The 27,887-nt window shown below is 59.1% G+C and overlaps 1 protein-coding gene across 7 annotated transcripts in view; it reads left to right on the forward strand.

The window, feature by feature from the left end:
- Positions 1–27,543, forward strand: part of PEBP4 (phosphatidylethanolamine binding protein 4) — an 85,197-nt gene extending 57,654 nt beyond the window's left edge. For all 7 annotated transcript variants that reach the window (XM_064472763.1, XM_064472761.1, XM_064472762.1 and 4 more), the window contains 3 exons: positions 18,829–18,874; positions 20,359–20,475; positions 27,088–27,543. In XM_064472763.1, the coding sequence (XP_064328833.1) occupies positions 18,829–18,874; positions 20,359–20,475; positions 27,088–27,179 (255 nt within the window). In that variant the 3' untranslated portion in view covers positions 27,180–27,543. The remainder of the gene's footprint in view (positions 1–18,828; positions 18,875–20,358; positions 20,476–27,087) is intronic.
- Positions 27,544–27,887: the final 344 nt, after the last annotated feature.

Below are 27,887 nucleotides of genomic sequence, written 5' to 3' on the forward strand. Positions count from 1 at the left end.
CATTGGAATTCTCTCCTATGCGTATGAATCCTACCCTGTGCATTTGAGATGTACCCTCAAGCCATACATTCTGTGTTTGAGCCTTGCCCTATGCGTTTGAGCCATATTTTATGTCTGAGCTATACCCCATGTATTTGAACCAAACTCCATGCATTTGAGTCCTACCCTATATGAATCCTACCCTATACATATGAATCCTACCCTATACATATGAATCTTCCCTATGCATTTGAGCCATACCCCATGTTTATGGAACCTACCCCTTGCATCTGAGCCATACCCTATGTGTTTGAGCGAGACCTTGTGCGTTTGAGCCAGACCCTGTGTGTACGAGCCAGACCTTGTGCGTTTGAGCCAGACCCTATGCATTTAAGGGGACATTGGCGGTGGCCAAACAGCCGCTGTCCCCATCGTCCCTGTCCCCATCGTCTCTTGGCACTCTCGCTTTGCTGCCCAGGAGGAAGCAGCGCATTCCTTGAGGACGCTGGGCCCTGCCACATGCTGCTGTGATTTTTTTTTCTTCTTATTGGATAAGAGGATCTCGAGGTTTTCTGTGCAGGGAGGATTTGGTTTGTGGTTACTTCGATCTCCCTCCCCACATTGTGCTATTAAAAAAAATAAATAATGCATGGAGGGGTTGTTCACCCCATCGGGATGTCAGGCCGAGCCAGACCAGGAGTGCAGCAGGATCTGCAGGAATTCATTAATGGCCCATTCTGTATTTCCTTTCCTCTTTAAAAACCCAGTGGAGTTACCTTGGTAATAATAAAGTGCACGATTCTGGGAGGGAGGGAACAGATTCTTATTTTGATTAAACGGATTTCTCCTCCTCCCCTCCTTGCCCCTTTTATTCCTGCCAATTTAAAATTTTTGTTTAGGGGGAAAAAAAAATTATAAGCAAATGCTAACGATGGAAAAAACCACATTTTTTCAAGGGAGGGGAGAAAATGCCATTGGAAGTCTTCTATGCAAAGAGATGCCGGGGGGCACAATATATCAAAGAAAATATAATACACCCAGGTTAAAACTAATGATTGCCATATAATTAGATGTGAACCATTGTGCTATAAATGTGTATTCTTCAGCGTGCTGTGATTTTACTGTAAAAGAGAGAGAGCGGGTGAGCGCGAGAGAGAGCGCGCAAGAGAAAGAAAGACAGAAAAACACAGAACCCAGCAACATACTATAAAAAGCACTCTGTTGACTTTTCTGCTGTTTAGTATTCCTTGCCCGTACTCCCCCGGGAGTATGTAATTAGTGCTTTATGAAGAGTGCATTTAAAGCAGTTTAATATTCACCTCATTCAGTCTGAAACAATGTGATCACTGCTTAGACAAATCACTGCTCCTTACTGACATCCTCTGTCAGTACATTACCTCTGAAAAGACCTTTCAAGAGGCTTGGATGTTAATTAGTTGTCTATCATGTATAAACAGAGCAGTGAGCAGAAGGGCTGCACCAGGCCAAAGACACAGAGGGAAATACTGGAAATACTTTTTTCCTTTTTTTTTTTTCCCTCCCCCTTTAATGAAAATTCCTGGCTTTCTCGTCCCCCGCTCCCCAGTTTGCTGGCACTTTGCAGAGCTTTGCGTGGCCTGGCGTGGAGCCTGGGTTTCCCTGCCGCTGGGTGCCCTCCCAGGGATGCTGAGCCAGCCTGGCCCCGCGGCTCTCCACCACGCCGACTCTGCAGGCAAGGTGGTGCCGGACCCCGGCTGGCCTGTGGAGCATCCTCTGCCCTGGCCAGGCACCTGCTGAGCGGCCCTGCTGCCCCCTGAAGTGTGAGCATCCCAGCCAACATCCCGGCCCGCATCCCAATGCTACACACCAGACCTGCACCCCATCTCTTCTTCCCAATGCTAAATTGCAACCCTGCATCCCAACCCTGCATCCCCAACTTTCATCCCAGTGCTACATTCTGGCCCTGCATCCCAGCCCTGCATCCCAGCCCTGCATCCCAATGCTACATCCCAACCCTGCCTCCCAACCCTGCATCCCAGCCCTGCATCCCAGCCCTGCATCCCAATGCTACATCCCAACCCTGCCTCCCAACCCTGCATCCCAGCCCTGCATCCCAGCCCTGCATCCTGACCCTGCATCCCAACCCTGTATCCCAGCCCTGCATCCTGACCCTACATCCCAACCCTACATCCCAGCCCTGCATCCCAACCCTGCATCCCAACCCTGCATCCTGACCCTGCATCCCAGCCCTGCATCCTGACCCTACATCCCAACCCTGCATCCCAACCCTGCATCCCAACCCTGCATCCCAGTGCCACATCCCAGCCCTGCATCCCAGCCCTGCATCCTGACCCTACATCCCAACCCTGCATCCCAACCCTGCATCCCAGTGCCACATCCCAGCCCTGCATCCCAGTGCTACATCCCAGCCCTGCATCCTGACCCTACATCCCAACCCTGCATCCCAACCCTGCATCCCAACCCTGCATCCTGACCCTGCATCCCAGCACTGTATCCCAGCCCTGCATCCTGACCCTACATCCCAACCCTACATCCCAACCCTGCATCCCGACCCTGCATCCTGACCCTGCATCCCAGCACTGTATCCCAACCCTGCATCCTGACCCTGCATCCCAACCCTGCATCCCAGCCCTGCATCCTGACCCTGCATCCCAACCCTGCATCCCAACCCTGCATCCCAACCCTGTATCCTGACCCTGCATCCTGACCCTGCATCCTGACCCTGCATCCCAACCCTGCATCCCAGCCCTGCATCCTGACCCTGCATCCCAACCCTACATCCCAACCCTGTATCCTGACCCTGCATCCCAACCCTGCATCCCAACCCTGTATCCTGACCCTGCATCCCAACCCTGCATCCTGACCCTGCATCCCAACCCTGTATCCTGACCCTGCATCCCAGCCCTGCATCCTGACCCTACATCCCAACCCTGTATCCTGACCCTGCATCCCAACCCTGCATCCTGACCCTGCATCCCAACCCTGCATCCCAGCCCTGCATCCTGACCCTGCATCCCAACCCTGCATCCCAGCCCTGCATCCTGACCCTGCATCCAAACCCTGCATCCCAACCCTGCATCCTGACCCTGCATCCCAACCCTGCATCCCAACCCTGCATCCTGACCCTACATCCCAGCCCTGCATCCCAACCCTGCATCCTGACCCTGCATCCCAACCCTGCATCCTGACCCTGCATCCCAACCCTGCATCCCAACCCTGCATCCCAGCCCTGCATCCTGACCCTGCATCGCAGTGCTACATCCCAGCCCTGTATCCCAACCCTGCATCCCAGTGCCACATCCCAGCCCTGCATCCTGACCCTGCATCACAGTGCTACATCCCAGCCCTGTATCCCAACCCTGCATCCCAGTGCCACATCCCAGCCCTGCATCCTGACCCTGCATCGCAGTGCTACATCCCAGCCCTGTATCCCAACCCTGCGTGCCATCCCGTATCCCACAGATGCCCTCCCAAGCAGGCGGGGATGCGCAGCTGAATTCCCCTCAGCTGCCGAACCCTGCGTTGCCGCTCCCTTTGGAAGCACAAAGCTGCCGTACTTTGTTGAACGTGGAAGCGCCCCAGCCTAAAGAGCTGGACAGTGTGTGGGACCCCTAACCTCTCACAGCATCACCTCGCCACAGTTAGAGAGATTCCCATCGGGACATGGGCTCAGCGATGCCGTGGGGCTGCAGGATCCTGGCCCCTCGGCTGGGGACGGGACCAGGTATCTGCCAGCACGGGAAGTTGCTTTAAGCCCAGCACTGACACCAGTTTAGTGACTGAACTAGACTGAACTAGTGGCTGAACTAGCGCTTCTGCACCTATAAAATGTGGTTGCTGACACCCACCCTATTTTCTAACGTGCTTGGAAATGAATGGATGGAAAATACTATAGGGAAAGGAAGTATTGCTACTTAAAACAGCATTTAGCTTAGCACAGTGGCTTTACCCAGTGTAAAGCCCCGTTGGTTCGCTGCGGTGCTTGCTTTATTGATACTGATAATCAGCTCTCGCTGGATGGGATGTGCCAGCCGTCGCAGGCCTCCTCTGTGGCATGAGGGGGGCTGAGGGATGTGTGGAGCAGGTGCGGGACCCGGCTTAGACACCCTTATCGCACCCCGAAGTGGCTCTTTAGCCATTCATAGAGACTCTTTTCCATTTTCCGTCAGTGCATCCTGCCGTCCCTGGTTAAACGCCTGGCAGATGATGGCAGCCGCCTCACCCTGCCTGCCCCCAGCTTTATCTTCTCAGGGAAATCCAGCAGACCGGCCCCCGCGGTGCATGGCTCGCCCCCCATCCAGCCACACGCCTGCAGGATGCTCCCCACGCCACCCGCGGGCTGCCAGCCCCGAGCCCTCCTTCCCCGGAGCAGCTTGTCATCGGAGCAACCCGGCATCACCCCTCCATGTCCCCCTCCATGTCCCCCATGTCCCCCCCCATGCTCCCTCGCTGGGTGCAGCGGGTACAAGGTGGATGCAAGGCACCGTCCTGGGAGCTGGTCCCGGCTCTGCTCGTGGCTCCTTAAGCCCGGCCTCCACAGCAGGGATGGAGGACTGGGAGCTATGGGAATCCTATTACTGGCCTCCATCTGGCAGCCCCCCTTTGCTCGCCTGGGCGCTTGCGAGCCAAATCCAGCAAATCCAACACTTCCCGGAGCCGGGGCAACCCCTGCGGAGGTGTTTAAGGGGCAGGCAAGGTCCGACACTGTCCTTTCCCTTTGACTGTTCCTCGCTCTGCTGCTGGGAGCAACAGCCAAGGCTTGAAACCATGGGCGTTTTGGGGTGAGAGCCCCCCACGCCCCATGGCTGGGCTCCCCACGCATGCATCCCCATGCACGGCCCAATGCCATGGTGGGAACACACCGAGCATCCCCGTGGGACGCCCCCCTGAGCCTCCCCACCGGCCTCCCCACCGAGCGGCAGCTCCACACCCTCCGGCTTGGGGTTTTTCCCCCTTTCTCTCCCTTTTCCACCAGTTTGTTTCCCCGGCTCTCTTAGTCACGAAGGTGAGGCACTGACAGAGACACAGACTTCAAAAACAAGAGGTGATGAAACGCCGGGAATAATTAAGTTGCACTAAATCACTGGGCCCCGGTGGCACCCTGCCAAAGCGCTGAGGAAACTGGAGCACGAAGGAGCTGAGTTATTATTAATAATCACCAGCGCCCTCGTGAACAACAACCTATTTTGCACCTCTCTGTACCAAAGGAGTGGGAAGGGAGCAGCCGGCCGTAGGGACCAGCATGGGGAGAGGACCGTCAGCGTGGGGGGCACAGCAGGGGACAAGCCCCAGGTCTCCGTCGCGCTGGCTCTGTAGGCGCACGGCGCTGCACGTCCCACCGTGTGCTGGCATACGCGGGACTGGATCTGTCCCGCGGCCATCGGCACCGGCCAGGCTGGGCTGGTCGTGCTGCAGGGAGCCCAGGGCCAGAGCAAGTCTGCTCCCGCCGCGCATCCTCCACGCAACCCCGAGCCTTACGTAAGGGCAGCCTTATCCGCCTGCCATCAGGGCTCATCCTCGCACCAGGCTGCAAGCGAGAGCTCCCGTTCCCAGTGTGTGGGTGAGCCTGCTAGCCCCAGGCTGGGCATTGCACACCTCCTGCACCTCTGCCTGGCCTTGCTTGCAGGCTGTTTGCACGATGCATGCAACAGGCTGCGATTGCCTGCCGTGCAATACCCGATCGGCAGCTGATAGTGGGCCACCGTGCAGCTGGCATAGCCCCGGCTTTGCAGGGTGTTTGGGATGAGTTTCCCCTGTGTCCTGCTGGGCTTTTACCCTTCAAAGCTCTCAGGAAGGTGTTTCTGGGTGTACAGGGCTTGCTGCCTTTGCTGCTCCACAGCCCCCTCCAGGTCTCACCTTGATTACATGCTTTAAGGACGAAGGGAAGCCCCCCAGCACCCATCGCTGGTGGAATGGATGCTCCAGCTCCCACACGCCTTCCTGGGTACCGCCATGCCTTTTGGGGAGAGAAGAGAGACCTTTGTGCAAAGACTTCTTCTAGAATGACCGCTCGGTCAGTGACTTTATGTTACATGGCAGGGTAAGGCTCGTTTTAGGGTTGGACCATGCTCCGCTCCGTCTCTGCAAGAGTCCGGGCAGGCTCTTTGCAGGGTTTGGGGTTCATTTCAGATGCCACGTAGCCATGGTGAGGGCAAAGCTTGGGCCCCAGCTCCCACTGCCATTCCCACTGGCATGCGTTTCATCAGGAGAACCATCCTGACCTGGACAAAATCCTCCCCTGGCAGGCTAAACCCACCGGTGTTGAAATTTTGGAGAGCTGTAAATCTAAGGTGTTTGTAAAACCTTTAAGCCTTCATCTGCAACGCGTAGGTAAACCTTTAATTCCTGACAATACAGAGCTAACTCCCAGCTAAATCCTTAATTCCTGCACACCGTAGCCCCGTGAATTTAGCTCTCTGCAGCCCAGGTCTTGTCTTCGGTGAGCAGCATCGCTGGCCGCTGCAGCATCCGCGCTCTTTGGATGCGGTCTGTGTGCTTCCAGTGCAAAAGTCCCCTAAAATAGGGTGACAGTGCCCCAGGTTCTGCTACTTTTCCTCAGTTGATCAAAATCTTTGAAATGCCTTTTACATCTCCTTAAAATAGGAATAACGACAGTTTGTGCATCCCTGCAGAGCCCTGCGATCGCCCGGAGCTTGCAGCGTGCAGGGGGATGGGGAGGCAGGGAAGGAGCCACCCAAACCTGGTGTCCCAGCTCCAGGTCAGCCCTCCCTTCCTCTAAAACGGCTGAAATGCTTCCAGCCGATGTGACACGCTGGAATGAGCCCGTTGCTGAGGTGCTGCGAGGCTCACGAAGCATCACCAGCATCCGCTGAAAGACTTTCCCCCCCGGAGCCTGCCGGAGCTGATCCCCGTGCGATAGCGAGAGGGTGCAGCTGTGGAGAGACCCAGCCGGCACGGAGCGGGCGGCGGGGACGCCGAGGGAGCCCAACGGGTTTGGGAGCTCATCAGCATAATGATGACAGCGCCGGGGATTGCTCCACGCGTTGTACAACGCGGGTCCCAGCCGCTGGGAGAACGTTTCCCAACCTGGTGAAACCTGTACGAACGACCACCCTTTCTTAAGCAATTTTCCTGACTCAAGATCCCACCCCAAGTCAGCGGGAGACGGCTCTCTTACAAAACATCTCCATCCAAACAAGTTTCCCCATTAATCCCTTTTCCAGAGATCTTTTTTTTCCCACTTTTTTTTTTTTTTGGGGGGGGGTGGTGTTGACCATAGGTGCTGTTGGCTCTTCAGGAGCGCATTTGGTCTTGCATCGGGCCATGGTTCTGCGCTGCCATGGCTTGGCTTTCCTCTGCTGGGGGGCTGAGGCCACCCACAGCATCCAGCACAGATTAACCAAATCATGCTCTTTATAGAAAGGACTTTCCAAGGGTGGGAGGGAAGGGAACATCTCCTCTGGGAACTGGGCAAATCCAGGTGAGACACAGGGAGGGACTGTCCGGCTGTGCCGGGGGATGCTCGGCCCTTTTTTATATTAGTGGCCCAAATATTGACCTGGAGCAAATCCAGAGGATGACACCGTGTTCACCTCCCCTGGGTTTACAGTAAACTTCGAAGGAAATACTTTTATAGATGAATGAAAAGTTGCTAGTTTATTTCAGTGCTCGGCAAATGGCCCTGGTGGGCTAAAACCCGTCCGTAACATACCCTGACCGTGGGGATGGAAACATCTGCAGTCGCTTCTAGCCTGTTCAAGATGCTTATAAATGCATTTTTCCCTCATGGGAACGACCCGCCGCCACCTCGTGCGTGTCTCACGGGGCTCTGGGACCGGGTGCCGGCAGGCGAAGGGTTACGCAGCCCCATCTGCTCTGCTCCCCATTTCACAAGGGCGGGTTTGGAGTTTTACTACAAGTTTCAGACAACGAAGGTGTGTCTGCGCTCGGTGCCTGGTTTGCCCGTTGGGTAGGCGTCGGGTTCAGCGCCGTCTTGTCAACACTTGAATATGTTGAGCATCACTCACAGGGCATTCTGTAAGAAACCTATTAAGTTAATTACCGAGGTTCTGTGTGTGTGTGTGTGTGTGTGTGAGCGAGCGTGTGCGCCTCTCCTGTAAAAATTTGGCTTTCTTCATTGCAAGACACTTCTGATGCAAGCCCCGGCCTCTTGGTGTGATGACATCTTGTCTGCTGCTGTAACTGATACGGGCCTTGCATTGTGCTGCCTGCAAGCCAGAGAGGCTGTGAGCTGGTTGTGGGGTCAGGGGAGGACCCCCACCCAGCCTGCCTCAGGGACACCCACCCAAACATAGGGACCTGCTTCGGCTCCCTGCGGTGGCCCCGGTGATGGGCTGGGGAGGAGTTAGGATGTAGATCGGTCCTAAATCTGTGGGGTTTGAACTCAAACCAGGCTGCGCTGCCTGACTGAGGCCGGCTCGAGCATTCCTGTAGGGAACAGCAGCTCTTGCAGTCAGCTTATATCATCACTTCTGCTCCATCTGAGAGCCTGGGAAAGTGCAATTTTGACCCCTTGGTTTGGGAAGAGGGCTGGGAATGGCCCTTTTGGTCTTTATATTTGCATCACCACCTGCAAGTGGCCCAAAATAATTGGGGCTAGAGGCAGGGAGCTGCTGTTGAGTCTGGGGGGGGCTGTCCCGGCCCCGGGTGGCAGGAAAGCATGGTTAGTGCAAGGAGACGGTGGAGAAATAGCCTCCGGCAGCACCAGCGGGCATCCCTGGGGGGACACCCCCTCTGCTTCTCCTCTGCCCCCTTCCTGCAAGCCTCTCCGCCGCCTTTGCATCCCCCTGGACAAGGTGCCACAGGTCTGAGCCCCAGCCTGGGCAAGAGCAGGGTTGTTTGAGCGATGATGAAACACCACGAGCAGCAGCACGTGTCTGCACTGCCCGGCCCCTGCCTCGCCATCGCCTCCCGGCTTTCCCCACATCCTCGCCCAGTCGGGCTGAAACGGGGCCTCCGCATGCCTCGCCGCCCCCGAAATGCATTAAAAAAAATGAGTTTTCCCTTGCTGGAGCTGGAGCCAGGGTAGGGAGCAGGGCGAGTGCTGGCTCCTGGCTCCCAAGGTGGTTTTTTTGGGAGGTGCATGGGGCATTGCACAAACAGCCCCCGGCGCTTGCACGTGCCCCAGGTAGGGCGGCTTGGCCCTCTCCTTCCCGCGCTGAGAGCATCCCATGGGAGCCCGGATCCGGTGGACTTTTATGGAAGAAAGGGAAGTCCATGGCACCGCTGGAGCAGCCTTGGCAGCCTCAGCGCTGAGCACCCGCCAGCCGTGCAGCAACAGCAGCGCCGCTGCCGTTAACCCCTCATCCTCGGGACGGGCGATGCCAGACCTCTGCCTGCACGGCTTCTGCCCGCAGGCAGCTGCTGCCTGCTGGGCTGCAGGGCTGCGGAGTGGGTCTGCCTTGAGCTAGAGGCCGTAGGATGCTCAGCAGCAAAAAGTGCCGGCGAGAAGGCGCGCCTGGCTCTTTCTCATCGTCTAAATCAATGCACAGGGCTCGTGAGCGTCCCAAAGTTCTCATCCTTCAAGAACCCCCCTCTCCCCGAAAAAAATAACAAGCAGGAGGGAAGCTGGGGGAGAGCTTGCGCTGTTCCAGCGAAGGATGTTTCCTGTTGGAGTTTCTCCCGTCCCAGGGGCAGCTTTGGACTCTCCCTCCGAGCGCTGCCAAGTCCCGCCATCAGGAAGCGGCTTGAGGGGGGGACGGCAAGGCCGAGCCCGCGGCAGCCCGGATGCGCTGGCGGGGGCCAGACACCACATTCCCCTCCCGGTGGGTCCCGGCCAGGGCTGTCGTCATCAGATGCAAAGGGGAGACTTTTTGGCCAACGGAAGGAGAGGGAAAAAAAGAAAAAGAAAAAAAAAAAAAATCACCCCCCAACCCCACGCTCCTTCCCCAGCGCTCCCATCAGATTAGTGAAGCCGAAATAGCCAAGTTGGCCCAGAGCGGTAGCAGGGCTGGCACGCGCGGGCTTTGATCCACCCCCGCGCCCGGGAAGGTGGCTGGGCCGCGGATCAGACACCCCAGGGAGGAGGAATTTGCAGGGGAGGTTTGCGGCGTGCGCACGCACCCACGGCCACCCTCCGGCCCCGAGGTGCCCCCCCCCCCCACCCCACGCCAGGGCTTGGCTGCCAGGGTGGGATGCAGCATCCCTGTAGCAACTGGGGGAGCGACGGGCGCAGCGTCCCACCTCCTAACTCACCAGGCTCCCTTGGTTCCTTCACCGGGTATCACCCCGCAAAATCTGGCCTCGTGCCCCGGTTTCATGCCCTGGGCTTTCAACCCCAGTTGTCGCTGGTGCATCAGCACGGGCCTGGCCTTTGCATCACGTCAGCAGTGCAAACACCCGTTCTGAAACGCAGGACCACCCCGGAGAGGTGGGAGGGGATGCTTCTTTTGGGAAGGTGGCTGGAAAACATCAGGTTTTTCTGTCCTCCCAAGGCTTTGCAGCTTGATAGGAGGTGGTGGGGCTGCATTTACACCCGTAAGAGCCTCCCATCGTGTCTGAGAGTAGCCATGGTATGTCCTGTGCAGCGAGCGCCGCCGCCTCCAGCACCCACCAGGCTCCTGCCCTCCTCACCATCCTTTCCCCTTGGACCAGAGCAAAGCTTAGAGCTTCTCTGCCAGCCTCGTTATCCCTTGAGGAGGGATGTGCGGGACACGGGTGAGATGTTCAGGCCCACGTGCCCTACAGACATATTTATTACTGTTTACTACTGTTTGGACAGCGGGAGCACTGGGAATGTGCTGGCACTTTGCAACCACCGAAGCGAATATATTCCTGTCCCCAAAGGCGAAGCAGCCGGCAGAGACTCCCCCGTGGGTGCATCCTCATGGCCGTCCTGCGCCTGGCCCCAGGGGAGGGTTTCAGTGCAGGCTCTGCTCTCGTCTGCACAGAATCAGGCTACAGACTTTTAAATAACTGAATTAGGCAAAATTTGGTGGTTCTCCAAGAATTCTCCGGAAATCTGCTGCTGGAAAAGCAAGCTCATCTTAAAGCTACACGCACACGGAGCAAACAAGTTTTCCACTCTCAAGAACTGTAGAGTCTCGGGATGGAAAAGGCCTTTTTCGTTTTACCCAGCCCTTTTTCTGGCCAGTTCAAGCTTTTTCCCCACGTTGGAATCTCAGGGGCTTTGCTGGTGGCTTTGAAACCTCCCGTAGTGCACCTTTCTCTGGAATTGTTGCAGTGTTTTGCAGACGCCTCACCAGAACTGGGGGTGATGGGGGGGGGCTCCCAGCGAGTGCTGGGGACATCGAGGGGCACCTGCAGCCCCAGCTCCATGGGGTGAATGTGGGGAGATCCTGGTGGACCTCCTGGGAGAAGGAATGGGCTTGTGCCAAAGCCCAGCGCAGCAAAGCAGCCGTGTGGAGCGATGCAGGTGTGGCCCGGCGGCTGCTGGGAAAATCGGTGTTGCAAGCGGCGCGTTTGAGCAGTGCCACCCTGCCACAGCGAGCAAAAACTCGGCGAGGTGCAAAAACTGTCCTTCCCCTTCTGTTCCCCGCACCTGAGCCATCCTCAGGCCTTCCTCCTCCAAACCCAGCACCACGGTGCTTATCCCACCGGCGCCAAGGAGGCAGGGGATGCTTGCGGGAGGTCCCGGCTGGATCGCGTGCGGGATGAAGCCCACCCAAACCCTCCCCTCGGCGGGGCAGCGCCGGGCCAGTGGGTCACAGTGACTCATCTGGCAGACAGCTCCGCCGTGAGCTCGCCCGCAATTGCAACACCGCGGGGATGTTAAACCCAGCCAGCCACCGAGCCCGGCATCCACGCGGCTTCCTAACACACCCCTGGGGTTGCTATCAACATCCCTGTTGTTCTTAGCAATCGCATCCATCATTTATCATCCCCGTTTACAACAGAGGCCCAGGGGCTGGGAGACGGGGTGTAACCACGCAGGACGCGATTGCAACGCTCTCCAAAAGGGTCTTTTGGGTGCGCCGGGTTGCAGCCACCCCACTGTGTGCTGCTGCCTGCTGCCTGCCCGCTGCTGCCTGCCCGCTGCTGCCTGCCCGCTGCTGCTCCGGCTTCCAGCCACTGGGAACGAAAGCAAGGCAGAGCCGGTGTAGACGGCAATCAGAGCATGTACAGCCCTTTCCATGAGCCGATTTAAATCATCTGTTTATTCAACCAGTGCAGTTTTCTCACTTAAACGATCCCTGACACTTCTCTGCCAGGGACTGGGAGAGAAGGGGGAGCAGGAAAACTCTTTCCTGCAGTTTCTTGGCAAGCCGGCCAACCTCGACTCCCAAATCCATCACTTATACCCACGCCGCGAGCGTCCTGGCAAAGGCACGTCTCGCGTGCCCTCCTGCAGCAGCTTGGCTGCACGTCTGGGGCTGGAGCTCAGCATCCTGCATCCCATTCCCCCCCCGTCCCAGCGCTCCCCTTTGCCTCTATAATATCACAGGTGTTTAAAAAAAAAAAAAACACAAAACAAAACAAAAACAAAAACCCTCCTTTTTCAACGGAATTGTTTTGGTTGAAGTTTCAAAACCATCCAAGTGTCATCACGGCCTCCGCCCCGCTGGCTTGGACCCCTCACCTAGATCATTAAGGAAAGGTGCAGATAGGCAGAGCGTGTGTGCCAGCAACGCCTAAGCCGGGCAGGTATCTGTTGCTCGCTGGAAATCCGCCCAGCAGAGCCTCTCTCCTTTGAAATGGGATGTTCTGGCATTGGAAACGCCGTCCTTGGGCTTCTAGGAGGGAGGCAGGAGCCCGGCGAAGGTCTCTGCAGCACGCAGATCCTGAATGGTTCGGGTTATTAAGTGCAGCATTTTGTCTCTGCTGCTTTCATGCTCCTAGATTAAAAAACCTTGCAAAAAGCCAAACACCGAGGTGATTTATGGTTATTTTGCTTACTTAATAACACTATAGCATGTCCTTCCCTGGGGCATTAGGGTGTATCAGACAAGCATTAATTTAAATTACAACCGTGCCTGATATTTATTTTTTAATATATTTTTATGGTAGCCTTCCCCATTTATAGTGATCTAGAAAAAAAGCCAGGCCACGCCAAGAAGCTGTAATCGCTACCTAATAATCCTAAAAGCAATCAGGGTAAATTGTCGGTGATGCTGACCCCGGAAAGCCGGAGGAGAGGCTCTTTAGAGCCATGTCGGAGCGGTGACATCCCAGCGTGGCCGCTCGATCCTGCTTCACCCCGGGCAGAGCAGTGCTTCCCTCGGGGACCCGGGGGTGGCAACGGGACCCCTCAAACTGCTTCTGCTCCTTGGGGACCCTCGGGGACTCGCAGTGAGCTTTCCCAGGGGCTCTAACGAGCCTTGGTTCATTTTTTTTTTGGCTGAGGCTGTGTAGTGCATCGTTGCAGATTCAGGCAGCACCATCTCTCTGGCGGCCACTGCCTGCTAAGAAATGATGTCCTGGCATGATGCCGGTATTAAACCCACCTGTTTTTGGTGCTTGTAGCAGCATCGGTCCACAGACAGGCAGATCCACCGGCCGTGGGGTTCCGATCTGCCTGGGTTTAGCTTTTCCTCACCGCTTACTGAGGTTCTGGATCTGCCCTAAAGAGAAGTTTCCTGCAGAAACAAAAGCACCTTTTCCGCTCTTTCTGTGCCTGTACGTGGCTCGGATGTAGTTTATCAAACTTCCATGCACAGACTGACAGGGAACAAGCCAAATATCGCCTGGAATGGTGAAACTCCATGAGAGTTAAGAGAAATTAAAATAATGGGGGTGTGGGTGATGGGGGGATCTTTGGCTGGGGCGATCGCATGTATCCGGCCCCGTGTAGCTCGGCAGGTCCCAGGGACACGGTGCTGGACCGTGCATGGCCGGAGCCTGCGGGGAGCAGCAGGAGGCTCCTGAGCAGCAAATTAATCCCCTGTCTTTTGCACGCATGAAAAGCAAAGCGGCTGGACAATTAAGAGCCAGGCAGAAAGTTAGGCTGGAGGCGTGGGGAACCCATGTCTCGGTGGCGGTGAGATGCTGGGGATTTCTTCCTCGGGTCCGGGGTCCCTGTGCCACATCTCCAGGGGAGATTTCCAGGGGAGCAAAACTGGCTGTGAGGAAAAGCCGAGGGCCCTGAGTCATCCCGAGGATTCAGGAACTGGGGCTACGGGGAAGCACCAGAGAGCAGGAGGCTGAGGATAACATCTGGGGTTGGGAAAGCTGGTCTGGTTCTAGCGGGAATGGGAGGTTTCTCTGGATTTGGGGTGTGATGGGATCCAGCACCAGCTCCGGGTGCTCTGCTGGGCTTTGGTGCAGGTTTATCTGTGGCCTCGAGGATGCAACCCTCGGTCTCCTCTCTGCGGTAAGGTACCCTGGGTCTCCCAGCTCAGGGCTGAGCACGTGGAGACGAAGCAGGAGAGGGCTCAGGCACCCCTGGGTTGTGCTGGGGAGCAGCAGGAAGGGTGCAGGGAGCTGTGTCCCCGGGGCTGGGCAGCCAAAATTGCGTGTGGTGTTGCAGAATGATCGTAATGCTCGATTTCCCAGCTTCCCTCCTGATTTACCGGCTCAGCAGCCAGCAGGCGCGGTGGATGGGCCGGGCAGCGCGGTACCAGCCGGGGTGTGCACGCACCCAGCTGGGTCTGCTGCAATGCCGAAAATTGCAGCCTTGTTAAAGCCAGACTGCTGCATTTCTAATGCAGAAAGTCAGGGAAGGGGCTCTGGTTTCCTCCGAAGCGTGCGGCTGCAGGGGTGGATTTGGGCGTTCAGGGCCATCCCAGACTGGGGATGCCAGGGAGCATCCTCGCTCCCTGTGCGCACGAGCTCCCCACAAACCTCCGTTGCCACCAGCACCCGGGGGTCTCTTCCCACCGTCGCCTGCGCTAAGTCATTCCCTGCCCTGGGAATCTGCTGCTAAAACACCTTTCTGCGTAATATAGTAGCTGGAAGAGACCCTTGCCCACCATGCCCTTCCCCTCCTGGCAGCACAGGGACCTCCCCAGCCAGAGGTGACATCCCCACCTTGGTGGGCTTTTCTTCCATAAACTCCTTCCATGTCTTTCTCTGTATTTTTCTATTTCAGCTAATTCCTTTCCCGATGGAGAGAACACGACGTGGACACGCCAAGCTTTAATTCAGCGGCATAACAATGTTGGCATAACGGGATGTGACATTTATAATAAAAAACCAAACGATTCACATGGTAGGGGCTGACAGTCTCCTTTGGGCACGAAACCCCAGCTTGACGGTGATCAGAAAAGCAAGGGTGGTCTGGAGCAGCTCCTGTGCCGGCAGCCGTGCTGGTGGGGAGAGGGTCAGCACGGCGTGGGCGAGCCGGAGCGGTTTGGTACCATCCCATGCCCCAGCGCCGGGATCCGAGTGGAATCGAGCTAAAATGCAAACGGGCAGCTGACCTGGGAAACTCCAGAGTTTGGGAGTGCTGGGAAGGCCCTGCCCTGCTCTCTCATGGCCTCCCTCCGTGCAGAAATAATTGGAGGGAGAGTTTCTCTTGGACCAGGTTTTTTTTCTCACATGCTTTTTTTTTGGAAAGCAGGATGAGCCCAAACGTTCCCGGGAGCCAGGGTAGGAGCGATCCTCCCTGCCGGTGCTGGCTCTGGTGGAGGGGAGGAAAACCCAATGGGTGCACCTTCCCCCACAAAGACACGGCCGAACAGATCTGTATCCAGCTGCAATTAGCATCTTATTCCTTCATTCCGCGTTCGAGCCTCCGCTGTGCTCGCAGGAGGCTGGATTGCCATCCCGGCGGCTCTGCCCTTCCCGGGATGTCCCCTGCACTCCAGAGAGCCAATTCATAAATCCTGACCTCATTATAAAGATCACAGAGAGAATAAAAAATGTGGGCGCCTGGCTGTGCCGGCTTTGAAGCTGCCTTCCCCCCGTCAAGCTAGCGTGCCGTAAGCGAGCAGCGCAGGAGGAGCCCTGTTTGTTTGGGGATTAACTTCCCCACTTGGCTAATTGTTGGTTAATCGTATCAGCGCGCTGCCGGGCCGGCACCTCAGCTGCCGCCCCGCGGGACGCGACCCCCAGCACCCGGGTGAGTCCCACGGGGTGCCCGGGGTCCGGACTGGGGTGCGCTCCCGGCGAGGCGGCAGCAACCCAGCCCCGCTCTGCTGCACAGCCCTGGGTCCCATCCGTCATCTGTTTGTCCTGGTCCCCTGCCAGCGATTGTGCCGATTCCCACACCCACTTTCCATAACCCTCCGTCCTCGCCCGGGCGAATCGCTGGCGCGCTCGCCACCCATCCCTTTCCCCTCCTCTCCGATGGGATCAGACACGTTCTGGAGAGGGGGAAGAAAGGGAAGGAAGAAAAAAAAAAAAAAAGATCAAGAGGAAAACAAAATGTGACTCACAGCCTTCTTAATTTATTTGTATTTATTTATTCCCCCCCACCCTACGCTGCGATGTGCAGCAGGCAACGCCGAGGGCTGGCTGCGATCTACCGGAGAGCCTCGACGCGGCCGGTGTACAGCTTGGCAAAGGGGTGTCAGGAACAGGGGGGAATAATTTTTTCCACTCTTTTAGCCAAGGAAAAGAGCACGGAGAGGAGCTCCTGGAGCAGAAATTGTGTGGTATGGATTTTTGAGGCTGTCCAGGTCCCCGCAGGAGCATCCCACCAGCATCCCCTGCCCCACCAGCCCTCAGCACTGCACAGCACGGACCAGAGGGTGGAAGTATCTAATTCCACCTCCTACACTGTGTCCTCGGCGGGGGAAAGAGAGAAAGAGCAGATAAAAGGCTGGGAAGCTCAAATGGTGTCATTAGGAACTATTAATGCTCTCATAAAAAGGCATTAATAAACACGGCAGCTCATCAGCGTCCATTAGCTCCGCTCGTGGCAGGGATCTTTGGGGGCCGCTGGTGTGCGATGCTCCCCTCGCCCTCGCTGGCATTTCAGCAAAGGGGGAACAGGTTGAGGGGGGTGGTTTATTCTACCCTGCAAACCATTCCCTTCACACTAGCAAAAACCCCCACTTCCCAGCCTCATGTCCCCCTCGCTCCGGGGAGGCAGCGGGACCCCGGGAAGGAAAGCTCACAGGAGCAAGCAGGGCTTTGCACCCCGACCCCGCCAGCCTCTCCTGCAGCCCATTGTGAGCCGGGTTCGCTCCCTCACTTTCAGAATAGCTGTTTACTAATAATAAAAAAAAAAAGGTAGGGTTTACAGTGCTCATCCCTACTTTCTCCCTCCCACCCTCTTCCTGTTCTCGCCTCTTAAAAGGAGCTTTATCCTTTGACTCTCCCATCCCCGGGGCTAGCCAGAACCCACTGCAACTCAGGGTGAGCAGGCAACCCACATCAGCAAGCAGGAAAACAGGGAGGAGGCCCGGCCTCTCCCGATAAGCCCATGGCAAAGCCAGGAATAGCAGCGAGGTCCCCGCACGGGAGCAGCCCTACCCAGAACAGAAAGCAAAAAAAAAAAAACCCTCAGTCCCTGCCTTTGAAGAGCTGGGGCTGGCAGCTGGCCCGGCCGTGCGGAGAGCTCGGGGTTTGCTGCGAGCTTCCTCCGCCGGCCCAGCCCCGCAGCTGAGACCGGCACATCTGGGGGAGTGGGCGCAGCTGGAGGGGCTGGGCACGAACGGCTGCGTAGAGCAGACGTGCACATCTGGATGCAGCGGGCACGCGCACCTAGGCGGCGCGGGCAGGCACATCTGGGCAGGTTGTGCTCGCACATCTGGGCGGACGAGGCAGGGAGAGAGCAGCCAACCTCGGCACAGCCTCGGGGTGCTTCTCCCCCCGCAGTCTGCGCGCCATCTTCCCCTCCCCGCTGTGAACCGAGGTATCCAAACCTGCCAGTCGCTGCCCAAAACCTTACTCATCACCTCTCTGTCATCAGGATATTTTCGGCTCCAGCTGCCGAGGTGGTGAGCCAGGGGTTGGGAGCCGATAGCCTGGGACCTGAGCGGGCACTTGGCTTCCCGGTGACCTCTGCTCTGCCACAGGCAGCTGGCAGGAGGCTGTCGCCAGCCGTGACTCAGAGCAAAGCAGGTTTCTTTTTGGAGAAAGCAAAGCTTTGATCCCAAAGAGTCGGGGAACCGACCATGTTCCCCGCGTGCACTTTTGCTTGCAGTTATCTGATGCATCTTTTTTTTTTCGGGGTAATAACTCCCAGGGCAGGTTAGGACGGAGAAGTCCTGGCAGCAGCGTGTGTGTGGGCAGGACTGGAATAACGGGTGCCATAGGAGAGGATTTACGAGTGCTGGCGGCATCGGTGGGAGGTGGGGTCTGGCCGGGAATAGCACACCAGGTCAGGGGTGAGGTGGCTTGTATGGGGCCAGGATGCGGCTGAAGCTCCCGCTGCTGCCCCCTTGCCCTTAATCCAGTCCCCAAGGGATGCTCAGTCATGGTCTCGGCAAAGCCTCCTTCCTCCAGGGAAGCATCCCAGGCTAGGGATGGAGAGCCAAGCCTGCCGGGCGGTGGGGCTTGCTCGCCAGGCAGGAGTTTCGGTTGAGAGCAAAACCACCACGATGGGGCAAAGCTTTGCCTTGGGAAAACCAGTGCAAAGCGCCGCGGTCCTCCGCTGCCGGCCCCTTCCCACCCGGCATGGTTCAACCCTCCCAAAGCCCTGCACGCCGAGTGGCACCGAGCCTTTTAACGGGCTATTGTGGCTTTTGGGGTGTGCCACAGCCTGGATCACCGACCCGGCTCACCGGATCGCTGACGGCCCCCACATGTGTGTGACAGCGCGGTGACAGCACCGCCTGCGTGCCAGGGCACCGTGCATCGAGCCTCTAAATCCCAAATAGCCAAAGAAAGCCCCCAGCACGGTCCTTTCCCCCCATCCCAGCTCCCTAATGACCTTTGCAAGGAAAACACTTGAAATGTTGGTAAATTAATCCCTGGGGAGAAGCGCGTGCAGCTGGGGGGAGGCAGGAGGGGTCCGTCCCCTCCACATCTTTCTCCTGGGGGTCTCGGTGGCACCTCACCCCCCTCTTCTTATCTTTTCAGGGTGCAGATCTGAGGAACGGGGACGTCAAAGGGCACGTGCTGACAGGTGAGTGCAGACCCCAACGGGGGCATGGGGTCTCCTGCAGCCCAGGCTGGGTGTTGTGACAAGGCGGTGGCAGAGCTGGCTGTGCCCGGTGGGGACGAGCATGCCAGGACGCGAGGGAGGGACACGAGGGGTTCCCGCAGGGCGCAGCTGAGCCGTGGTTAGCTGGGCGCTGTCTGAAATAAAAGCCACTTTTTCTCTTATTTTTCTAGAGGCAAAAGTGGTTAAAAAACTCCCCAGTGGTTGGAAGAGCTCCAAACCAGTGCAAAAAGGGGCGGGGGGGAAATACAATCAAAAATAAAAACACAAGATAAAAGCGGGTGAATCCCGACAACTTCTGTGATGTTGCACGAACAAAGACTTTCAGTTCAAAACAGGCTGACGGAGTTTGCACCCCGAGGGAGCGGGGCAGAGGGGCTGGGGGCTCGCCCAGCTGCGGGTGACTGAGTCCCTCGGCATCACGTCCTTCTGTCCCCGACGGAGGGTGAGGGGTGTCTGCCGGCATCGGCAGCACTGTGCATCAGGGGTCTGGGTCTCTCCCCGGCGATGTCCCTCTCCTGGGGATGGCCAGCCCTCTCTGTCCTCGCCAGCTGGTGACGATGCAGCTACGCCCCGAGCCAGCTGCAGGCCCCCACATCTGGGCAGCCGTGCACCGCTCGCTCCCTCTTTGGCTGGGTTAAGGGCACGCACACGGTTCAGTGTGCACCCGGGGACGTGCCCGCCTGCGCGCTGAACGTCTGCAGCAAGGCGAGGAAACAGCCCCAGACTTCCAGCACCTGAGAACCCACTGCTTCAACCGCAAGAGCATCCTCCCCCACCACAGCTGGGTGCGGGAGGACTTCAAAAGCCCAGCAGCTGGAGCCCAGCCGGTGCTGTGCCAGGCACTCCAGACCCCCACAGGGCAACCGGGAGGGCGAGGGGTGCTGGACACACACTGGCGGGGTGCTGAGGGTCTCAGGCTTGTCCCCCCACAGCAGGTCTCCGCATGGTCCTAGCCGAGGGGTGGGGGGGGCGGCACCCAGCACGGGGTGGGATGGGGAGGGGGCATGGTGGGGATGGTGCAGGGATGGGAAGGGTGATGGAAGAGAGGTCGAGGCGCTCGGCACGGAGGCGAGGAGCACCCCGGGGCTCTGAAGTTGAAAGAGGAGGAGGAGGAGAGGGCGGTGGCTGGCGCAGCGGGAGGTTGGGGCCGGGTTATTTCAGGAGAGGGAAAACAGGAGCTGGCCCCCCAGGCGGATGGGGGGGATCCGGGTGGCGATAAGGGAGGGGGTGAGTTTGGGGTGGGCACAGTGGCTGCTCGTGCCTGGGGAACACCTGAGCTGCTGAGGGCTTTCTCCCTCCAGCCCCACACGTGGTGAGGGGCCTCGATGCACAGCACAGGGCGGGAGAGCCGATTCCAGCCTGGAATCTGGTGGTGGGTGCGTGGTTACGGTGGGAAGCGGGTACCGCTTGGCAGGATGCTCAACCGTTATCTTTTGCATCCCCAGATTACGTCCGGCCCACGCCCCCGCCCCGCAGCGGGTACCACCGCTACCAGCTCCGCCTGTACGAGCAGCCGGCTCACGCGGACATCGCCCTGAGCCCCGAGGAGCGGGTCTCGCTGGGTAAGGAGCAGCCGTGCCCTCGCTCCTGGCCCCGCACCGTGCCCCGAGGGGCTTTCCCGGGGGTGTGGATGCATTTGCAGCACTAACGCCGTGTGTTCAGGCACGCCAGAAATGATGGGCTGGGGATGCTCGTTTGGTGCAAAGACACTTCAAATCCTTACACAGGACGTGGCTGGGGTGGGAAGTCCTTGCAAGGCAGCAGAAACCCTCAGCAAAACGGCTGGTAACTGCCTGGCTAGCGGGATCAGAAACAGGGAGAGGTCTTGTCGGCTGTGAAATCAGGCTGAGTCCTCACTGGCACGTCCCCCCCAAGCCTCGGGTGTTGCATCACTGCCACCTCGGAGCATGCAGATAAGGATCAGACGTGGAGATGGTTTAGCAAGGGATTGCTCAAACTGGGCTGACACAACGCCCGCCAACTCCCAGCTGCCCTCCGCCCCGCGCGCTGCAGGGACAGGGCTGCCGCCTCCCAAAATGCGGCACGGCAGGGATGGAGGCAAGCAGCTGAGACCCCTGAGACACGATTGGGACCCTCCCCACTGCTTCATCCCAGATGGATGCACCCTGGGGCATGGGGTCACCTGCGGGACCCCCAGCACGGGCAAGGACCCATCCTGCAAAATGCAAAGCGTGGGTTCCTTCCCCGGACGGTGCCGGTGCAGCCCGGGCTGGAGCACGGGGCGCTGCAGCTCATGTGGCCTCAGCAAGGGAAATTTCAAAACTTTCCCAGCTGGGACCACATGAGCACAGCTCAATAGGCAGGTCAGGTCGGTGCGTGTCGTCTGCGCCGGCCTGACTCACCCCTGCGCAGCGTTAACCCGCGCTGCACATCCTGGGGAAGGCGGGCAGCAGCTGGGAAGCTCTGTGGGAGCTCGCTGTCCCCGGACCCCCGTGCTGGGAGAGACCCCCGAAACCAACCCGCCACCGGGCCATGATGCTTATCCCTCAGCTGAAGCGGGCTGCTGCAAGTCTCTCTGCGGGTTATTTCTGCTCTTCACTTTGCTTTCTGGCTCATTAGCTCTGCTTCTTAATGACATGCATTGAAGCTACCCCCCCTGCCAGGGGAGTGGGGCACTGCCCTGGCCCCTCGTCCCCAGCACGGTCAGAGGAGGGGGCTCCACTCCTGTCACGCAGGGCCACGCACCCACGTCCCCATCCCAGCGCCCTGGGGCTGGGAAGGGAGGCCAGGACACCCACCAAAGACCTTTTTCCAGATAAATCCTCTTATTAGCAGGCTGTGCAGCTACAGCCCCCAAATTTCATACCCAGAGGGGTTCAGCCACCAGACCCATGTGTCTCAGCAGAGGCTGTTATTTAAGTGGTTGCTTGAAGGTTGTTTTTAACCATTTCACCGCTGCATCACAGGCTTGGCCTGTCCAGTGAGTGCTGCTGGATTGAACCACCACTCGCCAGCAGCCCGTCTCTCTAATTCCTGGGGCAGCCGGCGAGCAGGGCACGAGCCCTAAATGCAGCTAAGAAAGGACCAGATTTCGGTGTCTCAAGGGTTTTAAATAAATCCATCCCCAGGGACCACAGTGGGACGAACACCAGCCGAACTGCCGGCGCATCCAGCCCCACGTGGCTGAGCGCTGGGGTCTGGCCCCGCCGTGCAAAGGCAGCGCACGGGGGAGAGGAGCAAACACCTTCAGCGGCACGTTGAAACGAGGAGGGCCTGACCTTGACCCCAACGGATCAAGGGCAAGAAACTCAGCCAGCCTCTCTGCGGCTCTGGCTGGGTCCTCTCCTGTGGTACAGGAGATGCGGGTTCGCCTGGCGATGCTGCGGGCACAGCCTTGCTCGGGGTTTCCCACCTTGCTTAGCCTTAAACCAGCACCTTCTTGTTGCTTTAATTTTGCCCTACATCTGGTGACACTGACACCCCCATCGCCCCAAAGATGGTGGCACGCGTTGTCACCAGGTGCTAACCCTGGAGAGGGAGAGGTGTCCTGACCGGAGCACCCGGGCAGGGAGCGGCGCTGGCCCTTCCCAGCCTCCAGACACGTCCAGAATCCAGCATCGCACCCCTGTGCCACGCATCCCCAGCGCTGTGCCACGCATCCGTCCCTCCGGCAGCTTGTCCCGCGGTACAGCCCGGTCAGGGAGAGCACGGAACCCCACGGGAGTGCTTCTCTCACCGCTCACCTCGGGGAGAAGTTCCCTCTTTCACCCTCCACCCAAGCACAGGCATGGGCTGCGCGTCGGAGGCTGAACTGGGAAAGGCCCTGGGGCAAGCGGGGCCGAACTGGGGAAGGTGGTGTGTGCCAGGAGGGATGGCAGGAGCTCAGCGGCGGAGCCGAGGGGCCAGAGCCTCCAGAAGAGGGCACTAAACCAGGACCTACCCATGCGCCGTGTCCCTGCTCCTCGGAAAGAGCCATTCCTTGTGCAGATCCGTGGGAGATTGAAAAATGAGGGGAAATGGCGGAAAATAAATCTGTGCTACGTCTCCCCCCCACCCGGCTTTGCAATGCCAGCAGCTCGAAGGGAGCGAGGCCGGCTCCGCGGTGGCCCCGGTGCCCACCCTGCCGCGGGGATGTCCTGGCTGGCATGGCACGGGTGGGCAGTGGGGTGGGTGCCATGCCCAAGGGCGCGCTGGCCGGCAGTGGCGGAGCAGGAGGAGGGCTGCAGCACCCTGCTCACATCCTTCCGCGCCGCTCCCCACGGTGAGCCTGACACTGGTGGCAATGGTGAAATCGGTTGTTTATGGCAGAGGTGTTTCTCCAGGGTGGCTCTGGAGCAGAAAGACTTGTTTCATCAGGGGAAAAAAAAAAATCCCTGATCCTTCTCTATGAGCGTTTCTGATCAATCCCTGCACCAGCCAGCACTCTTGCTGTGCAACCTCAGGCAAATAATCCTCTTGGAGCCTCAGTTTCTCCACTGGAGTCTGGTTAATTCCACTTTTCGGCTGTGCCACAGCTTTGCAACTAAATTATCACTGGGCACCAGTTCTGTCCCCGCTTGGGACCGAAGATGGAGACCCTTGGGGTGTTCCCGCGGCCATATGGGCACCGTCAAGCGGTGCAAAACCCTTCCTCCCCGCTCGCCCCGCTTCCCTCCCAAGCCAGGAGTGTTACAAGCCGTGTTTGTTTTTTGGCGAGATGCAAGATAATAGTTTGTGGTCTGCAAAATGTCAAAGCCACCCGTCGCATCCCGAGGCGTTGGCACCCGCTGCGAGCTCTCGGTGTGGCAGTCGGGCTCTGCTGCTCGCTGCAGCGAGCCACGGGAAACTCCCTCAGCTGGGGGAGTTTGGGTGTCTGGCGGACCCCAGCCACGGCACGGCGGCACCAGGGGCCTTTTCGCCCATCTGGAGCCCATGGGAGGCTGGAGACTGTTCATTTTCCACCTCCTTCCTTTTCCTGGTGGGGGAGTTTTAATTAACAGATCCTGAGGCTTGATTGCACCTGCCGGGCAGTGCCATATCTCCTCCTGCTTCCACTCTGCCGTGCCGCGGTGCCCGATGCCCACCAGCGCCGGTGACCATTGGGAGATGCTCCCCAGCATCCCCCAAACCTCCTCCTGCCCCAGAAAGGCATTTTACAACTGGGAATGGACTTTTGCCTCCCAAAAACATTGCCTCTGGGAAGCGGTGAGTCCTCTGGCGACCAGGGGCTGGGGATGAGCCCAGCTGGCTGCTCTCCCCATGGCTTCATCCCTCTTCGGCTCCAGCTTTGCATCGGGGCCGCAGCATTGACTCATGAGCCGACCTCATACACCTCCAATCTGCCCAGCTGGAAAATCGGGTCGGACCAGGCCCCGGCGGGGAGGGAAAGGTTGTGGCTGGGATGGGAGGCAGCGAAGGGCTGCAGGGAGCACACGGTCCTGGCCAAAATCCCTGGGTGTCAGTTAATGGTGACCAAAGCAACCAGCAGTCTCCCGCCTACCTCCGCTGGGACATCATTAATCTTGGCAGAAAAGCATCAGGGCTCCTATCAGGGAGAACAGTCCAGCTGATGAGGCTGATAAATTACAGCCGGCAACATGCCCCCAGCGCTGCGGGGCCGGGGGGAGGCAGGGAGTGGTTGTTTCATGGGGGCAGAGTGTGATCACAGGGCTGTGAAACAGCCCTGTGCACCCATTGCCTGCGGGGGCCGGGGGGTCCCTGAGGTCCCCGAGCTCAGCGGCTGCCTCGTGCCTCAGTTTCCCCACCCAGCACACAGGGATCAGGCGACTGCCACACGTGTGGGTGTCCGTGGGCGCTTCTCTTCCTCCGGCGGGTGCTCAGATAAGGGTCAAGCGCGATGATATAATCCTTCAGGAAATGAGCTTGAAAATGAACCAAGCCACGGATGAAATGTCATATTGTTCTGGCGGAGAGAGGGGATGGTGCACCACGACCTCAGCCCTGGCACCCAGCTCCCCTCCCGGCTCCGTGGTCCCGGTGACTCATGGCCCGCACCGGTGCTGAGGCATGATTTGGGAGGGTTTGCAGAGGGACACCACCCTGGGGTGCAGGTGATTATGCCAGGATGGGGCACCCGGTTTGGAGAGGCACCCAAGGGGTTGGATTTAGGGTGCGGGGTACAGACCCCCCAGACCCGGTAGCTGCCCGGTGCATCACCCCCTTTGCCGCACCGGTGGCTACACCTGGGGCTTTCCCTGAAGTTGGTCCCAGCTCCCCCCCGAGGGACGGGCACAACCAGTGCGATGGCAGGTAGGAAAGTAGGTCAGGAAAAACCCTCGCCCCACACGCAGCGGCGAGTGCCGGGGCCTGCGTCTGCAGCCCTGCAGTGGCTCTGCTTCTTCCCGGCTCCTTTCATCCACGCCTCTCCGGAGGCTTCGCGAACATCAATGACAGCTCCCAGCACCCCTGGGAGTCGGGGGGCCGCCACGTCTCGCTCTCACCCCGGTCCCGTGGGGGATCGGCCGCTCTCCCCCCGGCACTTTTGGAGCGCTTTGAAACCCTTCAGATGAAAGGCACCCTCCAAAGGGCTGCGGGCACAGCGGGAGAAGCATCGCCCCCTCGAGACCCCTTCCCTTGGCGCCACGCTCGCCGGGACCCCCAGAGCTCGAAGCGGGGATGGATTGAGACCCCAAAGCAAGCACTGCCCCTCCTCGCCAGGGCTGTTATCTGGGGAAGGACGTGTTTGCAGCACACACCGGGGCTCGATGCCCACGCAGAGGCACGCCGGGGCTCACAGCCATTGCCTGGCTGGGCAGTGGTGCCGGCAAACTTGAAGCCCCTCTGGGCTCCTGCATGGGGGCATCTCCCCCCCTTGAGCTGAGGCGATGGAAATGTGGCTGCACGCCCCGGCTGGCGGTGACCCCAGTGCGGCACAGCGGGACTGTCCTTGCCCTCGGTTCGGTTTGGGTCCTCAGCGGGTGGCGGTGACGATGTGGGGATATCCGGGACACCCCCTTCCAGCCACACGCAGCCTGATGCATTTCAACTTCTCCTCCCAGCTGGCATCCCAGAGCATCCCGGAACCTCCTTCCCAGCCACTGGAGCATCTCCCTGGCTCCGGGAGGTCACAGGATGCAGTGCCAGCACCGGGAGCATCTGCAGAGCCCTTTGGGGGCTGTGGGGTGACTCATGGCAGGGCCTGACTCAGTGCCCGAGGTGGGGGGCAGGCAGGGGGAGCTGAGCTCCACCGGCACCCCGAGCCACTGCCGCCACCCCACGCGGGTGATGCAGCAGCTCGGGTTTTTGCTCAGCACTTTTGCAAGAGCAAAAGGAATGGTTTGCTCCAGTTGGGGCTGAGATGTGCGGGCAGATAAGGGCTGTCAGTCTGCAGCGTGACATTAAAGAGCAGCGCCAGGAAGGGGAGAGGAGGGGAGGACTGGTTTCAGATAAACAACGGGCCCCTTTCCCCGCCCTGCAACGCCTCGGCTGTGTCCCATCCAGTGTCCCACCAGGCAGGGACAGCGGTGGCAGCGTGAGCTGCTTGAGTCCCGACATCCCTGGGGAAAGCCCCTCTGGCCCGGGAGGAGGATGCTCCACCAGCCACGAGTCAGACCCAGGCTCGACACTGAACCCTGGCAGGGCACCGGGGGATTTCTGGCCTGCGGGGGCACAAGGGAATCCCTCCTGCCCGACAGCCCAGGGAGGGTTTCCCTGCCGCCTCCAGCATAGGAAAAACTGAGGCCAGCTCCAGCCACGAGCTGTCCCCGGCCCTCCAGCATCCTCGGGTCAGGGTAGGCAGCAGAGGAGTGGGGTCAGGAATGAAGAACCCCACCCCCCAGATCCAACAATTTGTGGAGCAGCAGCTCAGTACATGCGAGCAAGGGGGCTGGGGCATCTCCTGCTGTCTCCCCCATGTGCTGCCAGGGGATTTCCAGGCACCCCGGGGTGGTCTTGTAGGAAGCCGTGGGAAGGTCAACTCTAAAGGTTGGCAAGGGTGGAGGGGGGCACGAGAGGAGCCAACGCCATTTACCCCCCAGCCCTGGGGATGCTCAAAGCTGGGTTCCCTGTGACTCCCTGCCCTCTGGCCCCACGGAGCAGAGCCCAGTGCCTCCCCGCCTGCCACTGTTTGCAGGATGTGGTCTGCAGCTCCTCAGGCAGAGCAGCAGCCGGCGCATGGCATGCAGCGTGCAGCCCCAGCCTGGGTCCGGCCCCGGAGCAGCCCCCTGCCCCGGCTGCCTCGCAGCCCTGCTCACCCCCTCTCCCTCTCTCCCCAGGTGCCTGGGCGATGGAGAGCTTCGTGGAGCAGTTTCGGCTGGGTTCCCCAGTGGCCTCGACTCAGTTCCTCACCAAATACTACGAGGATTAGCGCCGGCCATCGCCCCCTTCCCCTGCGCAGCTGCACCCCCTTCCCCGCACCGCAGAGCCCCCTCTGCCCACGCCAGGAGGGGACCCCGGAACCTGCCAAGGATACACCCACCCTCCCACCAGCCCAGATCCACAGCAGAAACCCCAGCCCCTCCACTTCCAGCACCTCAGGGGGGGTTCTCTTTCCCTCCGAAGGTATGCCAAGTGGTGTCCTGGCTCGCCCCGGGTGTCCTGGGAAAGATGGCATCACCCTCTTCTCCTCCCCTCACCCCATTTCTGGCCTGTCCCCCAGCATTTCCCACCTGCACCTCAGGGGACTTGAGCTTTAATGCCTGCAGCCTTCAGAATAAAACACGGATGGAGCACACGGGAGTGCACGGGCTCCTTGCCGTCAGCGAGCACGGGTCGATACTGGGCCAGCACCAGGCGAACCTGGTTGCTTTGGGGTCCAAGCCAGTGGCATGGGACGGAGCAGACCCCCTGCAGCTGGGGGTGGGGGGTGGGGAGGGGAATGTTGCCAGCAAGACCCTCGTGCAGGCGATGCCCAGTATCACCCAGGGGCACCGGACCGTGGCGCCCGGCCAGGGGGGACCCCCGGCAGCACCCCACGCAGGGTGGCAGCGTGGGAACTGGGCACTGCCCTGGCCTGACTCCGGCCCTGCCCTGCCTTTGCCCTCGCTCACTGTCTCAGCCCGCTTCTCTTGGAAAG

The sequence above is a fragment of the Phalacrocorax carbo genome, chromosome 24 (assembly GCF_963921805.1).
Source record: "Phalacrocorax carbo chromosome 24, bPhaCar2.1, whole genome shotgun sequence".
Taxonomy (NCBI): Eukaryota; Metazoa; Chordata; class Aves; order Suliformes; family Phalacrocoracidae; genus Phalacrocorax; species Phalacrocorax carbo.